At 38.6% G+C, this 17,968-nt stretch overlaps 1 protein-coding gene across 16 annotated transcripts in view; it reads right to left on the bottom strand.

Annotated features, from left to right (window-relative positions):
• Ncor1 (nuclear receptor corepressor 1) overlaps positions 1-17,968 on the bottom strand; it is a 179,658-nt gene that overhangs the window by 38,209 nt on the left and 123,481 nt on the right. For 10 of the 16 annotated variants that reach the window (XM_008824153.3, XM_029557263.1, XM_029557324.1 and 7 more), the window contains 5 exons: positions 16,105-16,300; positions 8,076-8,249; positions 7,190-7,350; positions 1,928-2,048; positions 1,725-1,826 (listed from right to left, as the gene is read on the bottom strand). In XM_008824153.3, coding sequence (XP_008822375.1) covers positions 1,725-1,826; positions 1,928-2,048; positions 7,190-7,350; positions 8,076-8,249; positions 16,105-16,300 — 754 coding nt within the window. The remainder of the gene's footprint in view (positions 1-1,724; positions 1,827-1,927; positions 2,049-7,189; positions 7,351-8,075; positions 8,250-16,104; positions 16,301-17,968) is intronic. The other 6 variants (XM_029557431.1, XM_029557476.1, XM_017795661.1 and 3 more) reach the window with 1 other exon arrangement.

Here is a 17,968-nt window from a genome sequence, read left to right as displayed (position 1 = left end):
TTATTTTGATATATCACAGTGAAAGATTTATCGTCCTCTTTTTTTTTTTTTTTTTTTTTTTTTTTTTAAAAAAAAAAAAAAAAAAAAAAAAAAAAAAAAAAGAAAGAAGGAAATGTAGGTATTTTAGAGCAAACTTGCTACATTCACCTGGCTCAAATAATATTTTTTTTAAATATTTTATTATTTTTATTTTATGTGTATGTGTATATTGCCTGCATGTAGGTAAGTGCACCCATGTCATGCAATGCCCGTGGAGGTCAGAAGAGGCTGTCGGATCTCCTGGGACTGGAATTCCGAACAGTTGTTAGCTGCCATGTGGGTGCTGGGATTCGAACCCGGAGAACAGCCAGCCAGTGTTCTTAACCACCGAGCCATCTCTCCAGCCCCACGTCTCAAATAATATTGTAATAACAAAAAATGATTGCTTGAATTGCCTTCTAAATGGTTATTCCCATAGATCTGTGCTGCTTTCAACATTGGTAGGCAAAAGTTCTTTTTTTAAAAAAAAAATTTTATTTATTTATTATTTTTATTTTATAGTATGTGTGTATTGCCTGTGTGTAGGTAAGTGCACCCATGCCGTGCAATGCCCGCAAAGGACAGAAGAGGCTATGGGATCCCCTGGAACAGGAGTTACGGACAGTTGTTAGCTGCAATGTGGGTGCTGGGATACGAACTGGGTCTTCTGCAAGAACAACCAGTGTTCTTAACCACTGAGCCATCTCTCCAGCCCCAAGAAACCTCTTTTTGCAATAGGCAGCAGTTATCATAGAGACTCATAACTTGTCAAAATGCTGAAAATACATGAGTGAGAGAGCTCAGCCATGAATGGGCATCTACATCAAGCCCCTTTACCAAAGGCTCAGGGAACATCATGGAAGATGAGGTAGAAAGAATGTAACAGCTGAGGAGTGCTCTGAAATTCAGTCTGGACAAGTCATAGATGTTGCACTCATGAACTCTTAGCAGCTGCAGATACCAGCACAAGACTAGTACAAGATCAAGCCAGCCAAAATTCTATCACGGATGGGCGATGGGGCTCACAAGGTCCTACCCCTGGCTGGGGGCTAATGGCAACTGATGGCTGCTGGGAGGAGGGAAAGTCATCTGTCTTTACAAGTGGCTGGGGTATGGCCACTGATAAGGTGCTCATTCCAGTGGATGCCCCCCAATGCATATATATACAGGCAGCATTAATTGGACTCTGGGTTTTTAAAAAAAATAATAAACAAAAATAAGCAGAGTACATGAAGTTGAGAGGGGATCTGTTGGGGATGGGAAGAAGAGTTGAAGATGGGAAGAAAGGAGTGGATACGATTGAAATACATTATATATGTATGAAATAAACTAAATAAATACAAGAAATAAAAATACTATTTGAAAAATAACTGTTGACATATAGAACTTCAAAGTTTGGGAGGGACTTTTTGGTTTTGGATTTTGTTTTGGTTGTCTTAAAATCAGTAACTTGAAACTTCTTTTAAAATATATTAATAAATGAAGCTGGCTATATTGGTGCATACTTGCAATCCATTTTGATGGCTGAAGCAGGAGGACTGAGTCTGAGGCCAGCCATGGCTACACAGCAAGTTGAAGGCCAGCCTGGGATACAAAATGAAATCTTTCATCACTGTTGCTACCCCCTCCCCCTGATTAATGACTTACTTTAGAAAATTTACTAGGGATAAAAGCTTAATACATCTGTCAGATTCCATGTAATTTACCTCTGACCACACCTTCATGTTGTGCCCTGACCAATAAACCCTCAGGTTGTGAGTTTTGGCTTCGGGGAGAAAATTCTTCCTGCTTGATATAGGTCAAAGGAGCTGTGGACAAAAGCAAGAGAAACAGGAAAAGATCAAGCACTGAACTCACCGTGACACTACAAATGTAGATGCATTACGACTACACACACTCACTCACTGACCTGATCTTGTGGATTCCTGCTGCCGTGGTAGTCCAAGAGAGATGGATCCCACTGAGGGCTTAGTTGCTTCTTGAGTGTAAGAAGCCTGATTGTGAGAAGTCAAGTAAGTGCCAGGGGTTCCCTAAAAAATAATTTCAAGAGACTAAACAAAACACTGTCTTTTCTGATGGTAAAGTAAATCTTCACATTTCTGTCTATAAAAAGTTGTATCTTTCCCAATTAAAATAAAAAACAGTAACTGCAAAACAAAAATTTCAGAACAGACTATTAAGTCACAAAAATTAAAGAATTAAGATGTCAATGGGCATGGTGGTACAGGCCTTTAACTCTAGCACTCAGGAGGCAGAGGCAGAGGCAGGTGGATCTCTGTGATTTCAAAGCCAGCCTCGTCTACATAGTGAGTTCCAGGCCAGCTGGTGATACAAGGAGACCTGTCTCAAAAAAGACCAAAAAAAAAAAAAAAGGATTAAGATGTCTTGTGACATTTCATAAATTATGTAGACAATATTTAATATTCACTATTAATAAATTATACAAAGCACTTAAACCAGTGTACTCAAAATGTAGGGCACTGTCAAAAATGTTTATCTCTTTGTAAGGCTATGGCTCATCACTAAAGAAAGTCCTAAGGAGTTCTCACCTCTGGCTGACTTTAAGACGCTGCAAAGCAGGAAACAAAAAATCAGGCAGATCCCATCAACTAGCTGAGTATAGTCTGAAGGTACACCCCAACATAGAGTGTTCCTCAAGCAAAGACTAGGAAAGGCTATTAGTTTTAGTCCATTTAAGAAAATCTCTGTTCAATCATTAGCTTAACATTACATTGACCAAGCAGAGGCTTTAGTGGCTATACATGATAAATAACATAAACTTTACAAATTTGACTTTAAAAGTCGCTAATCAGGGACTGGAGAGATGGCTCAGTGGCTAAAAGCACTGGCTGATCTTGAGGACCCACCCACATGGTGACTAACAACTCTCTAGTTCCAGGGGATTCTGATGCCCTCTTCTGACTTCTGAGGGCACTGCATGACATATGTACACTTACATGCACACAATACATGCATAACACATAAAAATGATAATAAATCAAATATTTTTATAAAGTCACTAAGCAAACAAACAAAAACAACAGGAAAAAGAAACTACAACAGTCATGGAAGGCAGCAGTATCTGATTTTCCAGAGTTGCTACGTTATACCATAAAATGAAAGCCCAGGCGTGATGGCATATGGCTGTAATCCCAGCACTCGGGAGGCAGAGGCAGGTGGATCTCTGTGAGTTCCAGGCCAATTGGGGCTACAGGGAGGCCCTGTCACAAAATAAACAAAAAAACCCAAAACATGTATTATAAAACATACTTTTGAGGGTCAGTGAGAAGGCTTCGTAGCTGCCAAACTTGACAATCTGAGTTCAAACCCTAAGATCCACATGGTGGCAATTGCTCTCATGATAAATAAATAAACGTAATAAAAAAATTTTGAACGTTTCCAGGCCAGCTTGGGCTATAGAGACCCTGTCTCAAAAAGACCAAAAAAAAAAAAAAATTTTTTTTTTAATGTAAAATTTTGGGGGGCTGGAAAGATGGCTCAGTGGTTAAGAGTACTAGCTGTTTTTGCAGAAGACCCGGGTTTGAATCACAGCACCCACATGGAGGCTAACAATGGTCCGTAACTCCAGTTCCAGGGAATCTGACACCCTCTGTCTTCCATGGGCACTGCATGACACAGGTGCACTTGCATACATGCACACAATACATTCATTTTGCTTTTTAAAAAGCAAAAAAGTAAAATTTCTGATAAAAAATTGTGAGATATGCAAAGAAAAAAGTGAGCCATACAAAATGAAATAAAGCAATGAACTCTCCTTGAATTTTGAACTTACTAGACAAAGAAAGAGAAGCATGTTTAGGGAATTAAAGGAAAGGACAGGAAGAATGTCTAGCTAAAATACAAAACATCAGCATAGAGAAAGAAATCATTAAAAAAAACAAAACAAAACAAAATACTCCAGGCATGGTGGCACACGCCTTTAATCCCAGCACTGTGGAGGCAGAGGCAGGTGGATCTTTGTGAGTTCAAGGCCAGCCTGGTCTACATAGTGATTTCCAGGACAGCTGGGGCTACAGGGAAACCCTGTCTCAAAAAGAACCCCGCCCCCAAAGAAAAACAAGTTCCAGAACTGACAAGTATAACCACAGGTCAGGTATGGTGATGTACACCTACAAACCCAGCACTCAGATGGAAGCAAGACTTTGAGGCCTGTTTAGGTTACACAGTAAGTTCCAAGCCTGTTTGGACTAAATAATGAAACAGCATCTCAAGCAAAGCAAAGCAAAGCAAAATAAATAAAATAAAGAGTATAACTCTAAGAGTTCCAACATTCAATGCTGAGAAATATACTTATAAAACATGAGGACTAGCACCAACATATTGAGAGCTTTTACTCCTAAGGTTGACAACCAGAAACCTATGTCCATGCAGCCCACTTCTATTCAACACTGCAATGCAAGTTTTCTCTAGACAGTATAAACCAGAAAAAGAAATGGAAAGCATAAAGATTAGAAAGGAACTAAAACCACCTTTCTTGATCTAAGTGTGGTGACGCTCATGACCTGTAATCCCAGCATATGGGAGGTGGAGGCAAGGACAGCCTCTGCTACACAGATTTTAAAGGTGTAAGGCCAGTATGGGCTACACAGGATCCCGTCACAAAACAAAAATAAAAACTTACTTTTTTTTAAACCCCTAGCAAAACAAAACAAACCCTAGCAGAAGGACTAAGTGAGCATGACAGGGGATAAAGTCAAGATACAAAGCTAGCTGTATTTCCATATGCAAAGATATATTGTGCTTCACTTTCTGTGCTTTGCTGATACTGTTGGAAGGTCTGTGATAATCCTGAAGTGAGTCTATTGGTACCATTTCTGTAACAGCTGAGATGACTGCTGGAATTTTTAGCAATGAAGTACCTCTTTTGTTTTTGTTTATTTAAATAGTATCTCAGTAAGAAATACTTAGTCCAGAAACTTGTAATCCTAATGACAGCCTTCTGCATGCTGGGAATACAGGTGTGAGCCACTATGCATGGTTCTAACACAGGTGCACTCATATACATGTAGTCAATACACTCATGCACATAAAAACCAAACAGATCAATAGAATGGCACTGAGTGTAGAAACAAATCCAAACTTACAGTCAAATGTTTTCTAAACAAGACACTAATATAATCAAAAGAAAGCTTTCAATTACGTTACTAGACCTGGAAATGAAAACTAATGGTGTTGTCCATATCACTATATACACAAAAACCAGCCTATGACTAATCAGAAGCCTGAACATAAAACCCAATCGATAAAGCTTGTATAAGGGAACAGAATAATACTTCACTACCTTGGAGTAGGTAAAGATTTCTCCCTAAAATATAACCAATCAGGGTATGAGAGGAATGTCTCAATGTGTAATAAGCACTTGTATGAAGAAGTACAACAAATATACACAATGAAAATTATATAAATACATAAATATATAATTAATCATGGGAGAACAAATATAGGACACTACATAAAAAATTAAAACTGCTGGAGTTGGGGATATAGCTCAGTTGGCAAGGTATCTGCCTAGCATGCAAAGTCATGAGTTTGATCCCTAACACCATATAAACCAGGCATGGTGGCACACCTCTGCCATCCCAGCACTCAGGAGATAGAGGCAAGAAAATCAGAAGTTTAAGGTCATTCTCAGCTAAGAGCCTAAGGCTCTTTGTTTCAAAAATAAATAAAAATAGGCTGGGTGTGGTGGCACAAACCTTTAAGCGGAGCACTTGGAGGCAGTGCCAGGAGGATCTCTGTGAGATCGAGGCCAGCTTGGTCTATACAGTGAGTTCCAGGCCAGCTGGGGTTACAAGGAGACCCTGCCTCAAAAAGCAAATAATAATAATAATAATAATAATAATAATAATAATAATAATAATAACAACAACAACAAAGGGTGAATATGTTGGCTCCGTTTCTTGCCTCCAAGCCAGATAACCCAAGTTTAATCTTCAGAACCCATATGGTAGGAGAAAATTGACTCCCACTGTTGTCCTCTAACCTCCACAGGTATACTATGTATGTGCACATGAAATAATTGTAAAATAAATAAAAATTAAAGAAAATGATTGTATATAACATTTTTTTAGTACACATGTATTTTAACCACGCTCTTTCACAATAGATAAGGTGTAGAATTTTCCACTTGTAATGTCATGCTGGTACTCAGAAAGTGTTATACTTTAGAAGATTTCAGGTTTCATATATTCAGATTATAGATGCTTCATCCAGTAGTCACATCACAGAATCAGAAGTACAAGTATGATCAATGAGCAAGTGAAAAAGTGTTCAGAGTCATTTGTTTTCAGGGAACTGCAAACTACAATGACAATGAGATATCACCACACATGTAAGCATGCCTAAAATGAAAAGACTAGTAATAACAAATGGAAAAAAGGATGAGAATAGAAATCTTGGTCTCGTACATGCTTGGTGGTAATGCATAACAGTAGGATCTCGTTGGAAAACTATAAAGTAAAACAATTCCACTCCCGAGTAATTATATTAAGAGAAATGAAAATATATGTCCACAAAGAATCTACAAAAATGTTCAGAGCAGCTTCATTCATAGGTGCCAGCTCAGGTTTCCCTAAACAGAAGAGATAAACACAGTGGTATGTTTATACAATAGAGGTCACCGGCAAGATTACTGATCACAAAAAACCTTGATTGAATCCCTAAAATCATAATGGTGAGATAGAAGGGCACAAAAGAATACACATTATATGATCCCATTCATAGAAAGATGTAACAATGGGACTGGAGAGAAGATTCAGCAGTTTGGGGAGTACTGGCTGCTCTTGCAGAGGACCTGGGTTCAGTTCCCAGTACCCACAAGGAGGTTAACCAATTGTAACTCCAGTTCCAGGGGACTGACACTCTCCTCTGGCCTCCATGAACATTGCACGATATAGGTGCACTCATATACATGCTTTCAAAACACTCATACACATAAAATAAAAATCAAGAAAACTTTCCTTAAAGTTCTAGAAAGGCAAGAAAATGCATCACTACAGAGAGTACAGCAGTGGTTACTTCAGGAAGTGGGAGAAGAGAAGGCCTAGGAAGGAAGATGATTATCAGTACACTAAGAAAACTAGTGTTAAGAGGTAAAAGGTTTACCACAGTAGGACTCAACAGAAATCTGTCATGAAGAAAAACCACTTACCTGTGAGATGGAGCCTCCCATTATAAAGGATGGTTTTTCTGAAGCCACTGTGGTTTTAGATGATGGGATGAGAGGAGGAGGTGGTCTCGTTGGTCGAGTTGTTGGAAGCCGAACCCCTTCAGGAAGGTTAGTTATCACCTGATGTGGAGCAGGTTGAAGGACTTTTAAAAGGAAAAAAGGATTTAAAGTAGTCAATTTCCTGGTGTGCTACAGGCTACCTTTTTCAGTTGTTCCTAAATCTATCACAAATTAAATTATAAATGTCAGATGAAGCTAAGGATGAGCATTTCTATTTTTTAAAAATTCTGTCACTGAACATACTCAAATACCAAATGGTGTTTATGAGGTAAAAGTATTTCCTTTCTTTCAAACCAGAGCATTCAAGCTGACTTTCCTAGCAACTATTTCTGCTTAACAGGGGCAGCATCACTCTGCAGGAACTGTCTCTCTCCATCACCTGCTCTTATCCTCACAGTAGAAGTAAGAATAGGGAGTTTCTGTGGAACAGATGCCGCTGTTACTTCACACAGGAGGGAGACCTGGTTATTAACCTGGCAAGCATCCTCTGTCTCCCCATAATCTGAGAAATATTCACCGATTCTGGCTTTCACAGCACACTTTAATTTCTGAGGGAAAACGTCTCAAGAACTTTACGAAGTAGTTGCACTGTTGAAAGAAAAACCAATCACAAAATACATGTGTCAACAAGATTTCCCAGTGGCCCAGTGAATCTGAACATAACTGACAATGGAATGCAGAGAAACAAGAAAGATATTTTGAGACAGCAAAGACACGTCCTAAAAGACATGTCATTCATGTAAAACACCCATGTGGAACATCTCTGGGTAGATGGCCAGCAGCCACAGTGCAGAAAGGCAATATTTACCTGGAGGGACACTATAGCGGGCTGCACTCATATCAGGCTGTGAGGCGGCTTTACTGACTTCTCTTGGAGAGAGCCTACACGGTGAGGCTGACCTTGCTGCGGTACTGTGCATCTGTGCTTCCTGTTCTAGAGCACGTTTGACCTCAGCATAAGGCATATAGGCGACTGATTTTCCTATGAAAGTTAAAGTTATCAAAGTAAGGGAAAAACCCCAAATTACAATAGTAAGTGTGAAAGGACCAAGCCCATACCATCTAGGGGCAGATCCATCTTATACCCTAATAACCCTAATAATAATAAGGTCTAAAATTACTGGGGGAAAATCCACCCACAAAGATGCTAAGAAATCCTATTAAATCTAATTCTGCTATGTGTATCCAATACTACATAGCCTAATAAAACCCTCAGAAATCCAATGACAATTTTTACCTTTAAGCAACAAAAATTCTTAAGGAAAATCAAGTGTTTTGACATGTAATAAAATCACAATAGACAAACATTAACTTATTAAGTGAGTCGGTGAATTCAAGTCTGACCTGAATTACAGGTCAGCTTTCTGAGGATTCAATCCTTATAATTAGCTTGCTGATGTTGACTACTAATAATCAGAAAAGTAAACTTAAAAAATGAAAAGTTTAAAAAAAAAGAATAAAGCTAATTAAAAATTCCATAAAAGCACATATACAATTATGAATTTAAATGTAACAATAATGAAAAGTACTTAAGAAAGTTATTTCTACATTGAAAATTTTAATATTTCTATGACATACCAAAAATGCAGCCACTACTACTTTAAAATATATAGGGGGCTAGAGAGAGAGTTTAGTTGGTAAAGTGCTTACAGAAAGTATGAGGTTTGATTCCCAGCACCCATGTAAGAAAGCCGGGCATAGTAGTACACACTTGAAATCCCAGCACTGGAGAAGTAGAAACAGGCCAATCCCTGGGGCTAACTAGTAAGCTAGCCTAGCATAATAGAAGAGCCCCAGGCTAGTAAGAAACCCTGTTTCAAAACCAAGGTGGATGATACATGGACACCCAAGGTTGATCTCTGGCCTTCACACAGTGTATATGTGTACACAAACAGACACAAAAACATTTAAAGTAATTATAAAGATATAATTTTTCCTTTTTTTGTTTTTTTAGACAGGGTCATATTAGATAATCCAGATAGGCCTGGAATTGGAGATCCTCATGTTTCCTTCTCCTGAGCACTCACATTACAAGTGTGTGAAATCATGCAGATCCAAGTTTTTCTTTTATCAAAACAAAATTGATATGCTGTAGTTTTGAAAATCAGGAAAGCACAAAGTAAAAATCATCTCTAGCACTTAGATGTGTGGCATTTCAATGTTTGACAGAAGAAACACCATTCACTACTCATCATTTTTTAATCTTATTCAATTAAACTTTCAGCTATATTTGTTTGGTTTTTAATTTTCTGAAACAGGGTTTTAGTATGTAGGCCTGGTTAGCCTCAAACTTAACAATTATCCTACCTCAGGCTCCCAAAGTAATGGGATTATAGATTTGTGCAACCATGCCCAGCTTATCCAGATAAATTTACATTTAAAATAACTTTGAGTATTTCCTACCCAAAATATCACTGGAATTCTTATCTGTCTTGCATTAAATGTATGAATAAACAAAGGAACAAGAGAGTTTCTTTTTATAATATTGATTCTTTTCAATTTGTCATATCAGTTCGTAGGTTTCTTTAAAAAATTTCCTAGTTTGTGCATGTTCTCGTGTGTGTGTGTGTGTGTGTGTACACATGTGATGGTTTGAATGAAAATGTCCCCGGTTTTAGAAGGTGTGGCTATCCTGGAGGAAGCACGTCACTGGGGGTGGGCTTAGAGAATTCTTAAGCCTTGCCAGATCTGCAGGTGCCCTCTTGCTCCCTGTGCCTGTGTGATGATGTGAGAGCTTAGCTTCTGCTGCTCCTGCTCCAGCTACCTCCAGCCACCAAGCCTCCCTGCCATGATGGACTGTAATTCCCCTGGAACTGTAAGCTCAAATAAACTCTTCCTTCTAGAAATTGCTTGGGTCAGTGTTTCTATCACAGCAACAGAAAAGTGACTAATACAGTACATAACTGGATACTTCTGATTAGCAGAAAAGATATAGGCTTCTGTGTAACAACTTTTAATTTTTTTTATTTTTTACTTTTTTGTCTTTTTGAGACAGGGCCTCCTTGTAGCCCCAGCTATCCTGGAACTCACTATGTAGACCAGGCTGTCCTTGAACTCACAGAGATCTGCCTGCCTCTGCCTCCCAAGTGCTGGGATTAAAGGCATGCACAACCAATTTTATGTGTATGAGTGTATTGCTTGCATGTGTGAGTGCACTCACACATGTCCCCCATAGGCTCCAAGTATTTGGACATTTTGTCCCTAGATGATGCCATGTGAATGCTAGGAATTGAACCCGGGTCCTCTGCACAAGCAGCCAGTGCTCTTAACCATTGAGCCACCTCTCCAACCCTATAATAGCTTTTTCTAAGAAATGTAATGAACTTCCCTTTTATGTCATTTTTCAATTGATTTGTTTATGCTTTAACATTTTAAAATTTGTTGTGTGTACATGATTATGTGTGTGTGTGTGTGTGCACGCATGCGTGCATACAACAGCATTCATGTAGAGGTCAGGGAACAGCTTTAGGGAGGTCCTTAGCTCCACCTAGATCCTGTTTCTGCCATGCAGAATACCATAGGCTAACCAGCCTACCAGCTTCCAGTGATTCTCCTGTTTCCAACTCCCCTCTCACCTATAAGTGTGCTGGCAAGTTCCAGGGAACAACCTAAGGTTACCAAGCTTGGTCATTCAGCTTATGAAGGAAGCACTTTTGCCCCTGGGCTATGTCCCAGGCCCTTTCATACTTTCTAGATAGATAAATTTTTCCTGTAAATAACAATTTGTCATCTCCTTTCAAACATCTAAATTTGTGTTTTCCTTACACATGTGTTTTCCTTACAATATGTTAAGAAAATAGTGGGCGTCCTTGTAGTTCCCACCCAAAAAGGACTCTAATATAATCACTTAAGTGTTAAAGTCCATAACTGGTTTGAAATAAGGATTTATTATCACAATCATAAATTTTTTTTTTGCAGCCAGGCATGGTGGTGCATGCCTTTAATCCCAGCACTTGGGAGGCAGAGGCAGAGGCAGGCAGGTCTCTGTGAGTTCAAGGCCAGCCTGGTCTACATAGTGAGTGCCAGGACAGCTGGGGCTACAGGGAGACCCTGTCTCAAAAAGACCAAAAAAAAAAAAAAAAAAAAAGTTTTCTTTGCATACTAAGACACTTTTACAAATCAGAAACAGGTCAGGCGTGGTGGTGCACATCTTTAATCCCAGCACTGGGGAGGCAGAGGCAAGCAGATCTCTATGAGTTTGAGGCCAACCTGGTTTACATAGTGAGTTCCAGGCCAACTGGGGCTACAGGGAGACGCTGCCTCAAAATGACTGAAGACAAACAAACAAACAAAATAAACAAATGAACAAATAAAAAAAATCAGAAACGGGGCTAGAGAGATGGCTCATTGGTTAAGAGCACTGGCTGCTCTTCCAGAGGACCTGGGTTTCGTTCCCAGCACCCACATGGTGGCTAACAACCATCAGTAACTCCAATTCCAGGGGATCCAACACCCTCTTCTGGCCTTTGTGGGCATTGCATGTACATGGTGTACTTACAATCATAAAGGCAAAACACTCACACACATAAAATAAAAATAAATAAAATATTTAAAAAAAAGAAATCAGAAACAGTAACAGTAATATCAACTAATATTCAAGTGTTAGACGCTATGCAGTCTATGGATTCTCATTTGGTTCTCACAAATAGTGAGGTTAATGCCAGCTTGCAAGTAAGGAAGCTGAGATTTAGAAGACTCACACTTAACTGCCCATCCAAAGGCACACTCAAAGGGACTTGTGTTTTAAGCTGTGTAAGTCCAGACCCTGATTTCTAAAGTACAATGCATTAGTCTTCCACTGAATGATTGCATGGATATTGAAGTTCAGATGCCTGTGGCATATGGTACCTATCTTTAGTATATTACTATACTAGATTATTATGTATTTGTATACATAGTAAACAAATTTATAAATCAACGAAAAACTAATACTGGGCATGGTAGTACATGCCTATAATCCCAATACTTGGGAATCTGAGGCAGAGGATAGGAGAGTTCAAGAATATATCAAACACCTCCACACACAACCCAAACAAACAAATTGTTTCTTCTATCCTAGAAAATTTAACATATTACATTAAAATTTCAATGCCTCAAGGGACTGGAGAGACAGTTCAACACTTAAGAGCTCTGGCTGCTCTTGCATAGGACATGGGTTCAATTCTCAGCATCTACATGGGAGCTTACAACCATCCATAACTCCAGTTTAAGGAATCTGACACCTTCTTCTGACCTCTACAGGCATTGCACAACAGGCATTACATACATGCAGGCAATATACTCATACATATAAAGTAAAAAAAAAAATAATAATAATAATAAAATTCAATGGCTGACTGCATCATTTCCACTAATTTATAAATATGTAGAAAAATCTGATATTACTTTTTAGAATAATGATAGAAATTTAGATGGTTCTAACCACAGCTATTTCAATCAGCATATACCCAGAGCTGGAAAAACAAAACAAAACAAAATAAATACAAAAAAGTTCCTTTCAGTTCCATAGAACATGAACTTATTTTGACTGGACAGATTTTGTTACACTGGCATTAGAACTTCTCTTACATGTGGATGTTTCTTCACTGGAAGTGGTAAGTAAAGCTGGGGTCAACTCAGGTAAATTGTCAGTTGAAAGAGAAAACAATTCTCTTAATTATTAGAAAACCTTTCCACAGATGAGAAAAGCACAATTTAAAGGGGGCACACCAACAATAATTGTATCAATTATTTTAGACAGCAATGAACACAATCAACAAGTAGGTAAATGCTGTCTGATAAATGAGAGCATGAAGTAAGAATAAAACACATGGTCTTAATTCCTGGAGAACACTAGTATGCATTTGACAGCAGGGTTTTTCTGGTTTGGTTTTGTTTATTTTGGCAGAGTCTCACTCTATAGCCCAGACTGGCCTAGAACCCACTATGCAATCCTCCTGCCTCAACCCCTCAAGTGCTGCAATTACAAACATGAGCTACTATTTTGAGCTGGTATTATAGTTTTATACATATTGATACTGTAGCTATTTTTAATCTTTTTTAAAAATTATTTTTTAAAATGAATGAGTTAATTAATTAATTAATTTATTTATTTTGGTCCTTCTTGAGACAGGGTCTCCCTGTAGCCTCAGCTGGCCTGGAACTCGCTATGTAGACCAAGCTGGCCTCAAACTCACAAAGATTCATCTACCACTGCCTCCCAAGTGCTGGGATTAAAAAGGCATGTGCCACTGCACCCAGCTTGCTATTTTTAATCTATAAACTATTCTGTGAAGTTGTGTTTAAAACATTTTTGTCACTAGGCATGGTGGCACATGCCTTTAGTCCCAGCACTCGGGAGGCAGAAGCAGGTGGAGCTCTGTGAGTTCAAGGCCAGCCTGGTCTACACAGTAAGTTCCAGGGTAGCTGGGGCTGCAGGGAGACCCTGTCTCAAAAAGACCCCCCGCAAAAAAAAATTGTCAAATATTTCATATATAAGTAACTGTAAATATTTCAATGTTATTTGAAAAAGTATGACCAACCTCAAAGGACTCTTGCAACATAAGAGCTTGTTGAAACAAATTACTGTATGGAATATATCAGACTAACAGAATCATACTGCAAAGTTCTTAATGTCATAGTCATTTAACACAAAAGTAAGGTTTTAAGATCACTGCATTATGATTAAGAATTCAGACACCACTGAAACCACACAGAATTGAGGTGATTAACTGCAGAGAAATGCAGCTCACAGTATCAAGCCAAACTCTGTGGCTCTGGCCTGGTTCAGTCACTCTAGTTCTTTAATACAGTTCAATTTATAATGTGAATTGAAAAAAAGATGCTGAGATTCTAAAATGTCTTATGATATCTATATCAGAAGCACTCACATATTACTAATTAATGGTGTGTTTTGGTAGGAGTTAAACAAATGACTGAATTAGCATCCCTCCCTCCCTTCCATGCATATTGTATTATATAAACCTTATCCTCAAAAAAAAAAAAAAATCTACCCTTCCCGGGATGGTGGTGCATGTCTGCATGTCTTTAGTCACAGCACTTGGGAGGCAAAGGCAGGTGGATCTCTGTGAGATCTCTACATAACCAGTTCCAGGTCAGCTGGGGCTACAGGAAGACCTTGTGTCAAAAAGCAAAACAAACAAAAACTATCCTAAATAATTTATAAGAAATAAAGAGACTTTTAACCTATATTTATCTCCTAACAGATTTCTTCATAACTGGGATGTCTAAAGGATAAACATCTCTGAGGGCTGGGTTGTAGTTCAGTGCCAGGGAACTTGGCCTAGCAAGCCTGATAGGCTAAATGCCAAGCAGGAAGAAGTGAGTATGTGAGTATTCCTTAATGAATGTATCTTCTAGCATGAGATTTATGTTTATGTAAGGGATGGAGAAATGGTTCAAGAAGTAAAGATGCTGTTTCATAAGCCCAATGACCTAAGTTTGATCCCTGGATTCCATAGTGGAAGGAGGTCCCCCTGATCTCCAAGTGCACAGTGTGTACACACACACATACACACACACACACACACACACACACACACACATAAACACACACAATTTTTTAATTTAAAGGGTTTAAGATGCCAACAAATGCATAGAAATTTCAATTATAAGAGGTTCAGTGTGTCATGTTACTAATAACTCATCACTGTTGTGATTTGTACATGGAGTAAAGAGTTAGTAGGATCAGCTAATTCTATAATCCTGCCCTTAACATGTACACAAGGCTTTCCAAAGCTGTCTATTCTTGTCTATATAAAGTACTACAAAATCATCTGAATCATCCATAAACAATTTTAACATTCTTGCATTCTAAGAATATTGTAATGCTATTGTAAATATATAGTCAGTTCACTACCAGCCAGAATACATTTGCCAATTCTTCCAACCATTAGACAAATATTAAAATTTAGAAATTACCCCCTTGTGTTACAGTAAGAATGTATCATACAGGATGCAGCAATTCCAACTCATCATTTGAAATAATAATGACACAACATGGGGCTGGAGAGATGGCTCAGTGGTTAAGAGCACTGACTACTCTTGCAGAGGACCCTGGTTCAATTCCCAGCACCCACATGGTGGCTAACAACCATCCGTAACCTCCAGTTCCAGGGGAATCCAACACGTTCTTCTGATCTCCTCCAGCATTACACAGAACAGGTGCACTTACACACATGCAGGCAAAACACTCATACATTAAAATTTTTTTAAAAAGAGTGATACTACAATAACAGGCACTTCTATTATACTGTACATATACTAACATGTGACTTTGTACATCCTGTATATAAATGCTGAGCCAAACAATACTCAAAAGTTCATTCTTTTTTTTAACTTTATAACCCCAGCAGTAAATACGTATTGGCACTTTATAGATGAGAAAACTAAAGCTATGAAAGGTTAAGTGTCTTGCTCATGGCCACTCAGCTAAAACCAGCTGAAGATGGAGTCAGGGTAGTCATTATCCACTACAATAGTGTGTCTCCCACATCAGCTAGAATATTACAATGCTATAGGGGACACGCTTCAATGACAGAACATCAGTTTTACTGTGAGAATTTCACTAGTGGAGGATATAGTGTGGTTTTTATGGTCTTTCAGCAGAAAAATGAGTTCAAAAAAGTCATATTAACTAGAATTCTATTTAAAATGTTACCATTATATTTTGGTAGTCACCAATACTTAATAGTATAGATGGGGCCAGTTTAAAGAATCATCTATCAGGGATGGGTATAAGAGACTGATTGAAATGGTTTAGAGAACATAAAGAGTTTGGGGTTTAGGTTTGTTTCCCTTCAAGACAGTTGTTTGTGGTACCAGTTCCTTCTACCTACCTTCCCACTCTCTGTTTGGACTCTTTGAAGTGCCACATGGACTTGTAGAACTTCTAGATTCCAAATCTATCTGTTCTTGCCTCTGCCGCTGTTCCTCCAAGAGTGCTGACTCGTGCATGGCCTTAATGTGTCGCTGGTAAAGAGCATAGCCACTCACAGGGGTTCCAATTGGTATATTACATGGGGTGCAGGAAACCTACAGGGACAAAAAATAAAATTAAATTAAATTAAAAAATTAAAACACACACACACACACACACACACACACAAAGCCAGACATGAATGTGCCAATGACCACTGTAGTACTGATTGCTATCTGTTAAAAGTAATGCTTATTTCTGACATACTAAGAGCTGTACTCATTTCATCATTAAAGTACTCTTCACTAAGCTAGAGAGCTGACTCAGTGGTTAAGAGTATTTTAATGCTGGGTCAGTTCCCTGCAACAACATGGTGGCAAACAACCATCTGTAATTCCAGTTCCAGGAGCTTTGGCGCCTTCTTCTGGCCCCCATGGGCACTGCATACAGAGTGCCTTACATGTAGGTAAAACACTCATGCATATAAAATAAAAATAAAACAAAAAAATTTAAAACACATTCAAAATGAATGTAAAATAGCTATTTTCAGAACTGATCAAATACTAAATCATAAAAGCAAACTAGAAAGTAAAGAGCATTCTTCTAATTTTACCTTATCATGATCAGGTCCCAATGCTCTGGCTCTAGGCATCATCCTACACTTTTTTTTCTCTCACCAGGCAATCATATTCATTTCTATAGATTTCAATGTCCAACATTGAAACTTTTCTATTTCCAAGAGACTTTCTACAGGTTCCACACTCATACATAAAACTGCTTACCTTTGAGTCCACTGACTATCTCTAAGTAGTCCAGAAGTTATATTCAAATTGAAGCTTTCTATTTCCTAACTTAGCTTATGCTTCTCTTTTAGTGCTCTCCATTTAAAAACGGATCTGTCACCTCAGCCAGAATTCAGGCCACCATCCTTAGCTTATCAATCTCCTCTCTTCCCCAACCAACTCACTCACACAGACTGTAAAACAGGAGCCGTCTCTGATTAGCTTTTCATTGCAGCCTACTCATTTCTTTCATAGTCCACAGCACTTGCTTCACTTTGTACTATGACACTATGGAGCCCAGGCTGTCTTTAAACTCATGGCAATCCTCTTGCCTCAGCCTCTTGAGTACTGGAATTACAGACATGCACTACCATAACCAGTTTGCGATTATGTTTTTATTTGTTTATAGCCAAATACTTCATGAACAAGGAAGCCCTAGAGGCCTAACATTTTAGAATCTATTCTTTAAACACTTCCATAGCTTTTACCCTAGAGATAAGATCTTAAAACTTTGTTGTCTTTATGTTTTGCCTTACAAGTAAACATGGCTTTTCCTCTTTGTGCCACAAATCCAAACTGGACTGTTCTGGTCCAACAAATCTGATATCCTATGGGAAGTCTTAAGTTTCTATCTAATTAAGAAGTTCCTGCTCAGGCTGGAGAGATGATTCAGTGATTGAGAACACTTGCTGATCTTCCAGAGGGCCTGAGTTCAGTTCCCAGCACCCATACCAGGGAGCTTATAACTGCCTATAACTCCAGCTCCAGGGAATCTAAAACCCTTTTTGAGCCTCCCTGGGCACTTTAACTCATATGCATACATCTACCTACAGATACACACACATACACATAATTAAAAGAAATAAAATAGTTTGGTTTTTTTTTTTTATCTTTTTGAGACAGGGTCTCCCTGTAGCCCTAGCTGGCTTGGATTCGCTATGGAGACCAGGCTGGCCTCGAACTCACAGAGATCCACCTGCCTCTGCCTCCTGAGTGCTGGGA

Source organism: Nannospalax galili, unplaced genomic scaffold (assembly GCF_000622305.1).
Source record: "Nannospalax galili isolate Female #2095 unplaced genomic scaffold, S.galili_v1.0 scaffold530, whole genome shotgun sequence".
NCBI classification, from domain to species: Eukaryota; Metazoa; Chordata; class Mammalia; order Rodentia; family Spalacidae; genus Nannospalax; species Nannospalax galili.
The sequence above is the reverse complement of the archived record's forward strand: the minus strand, read 5'-3'. Positions and strand labels throughout refer to the sequence as shown.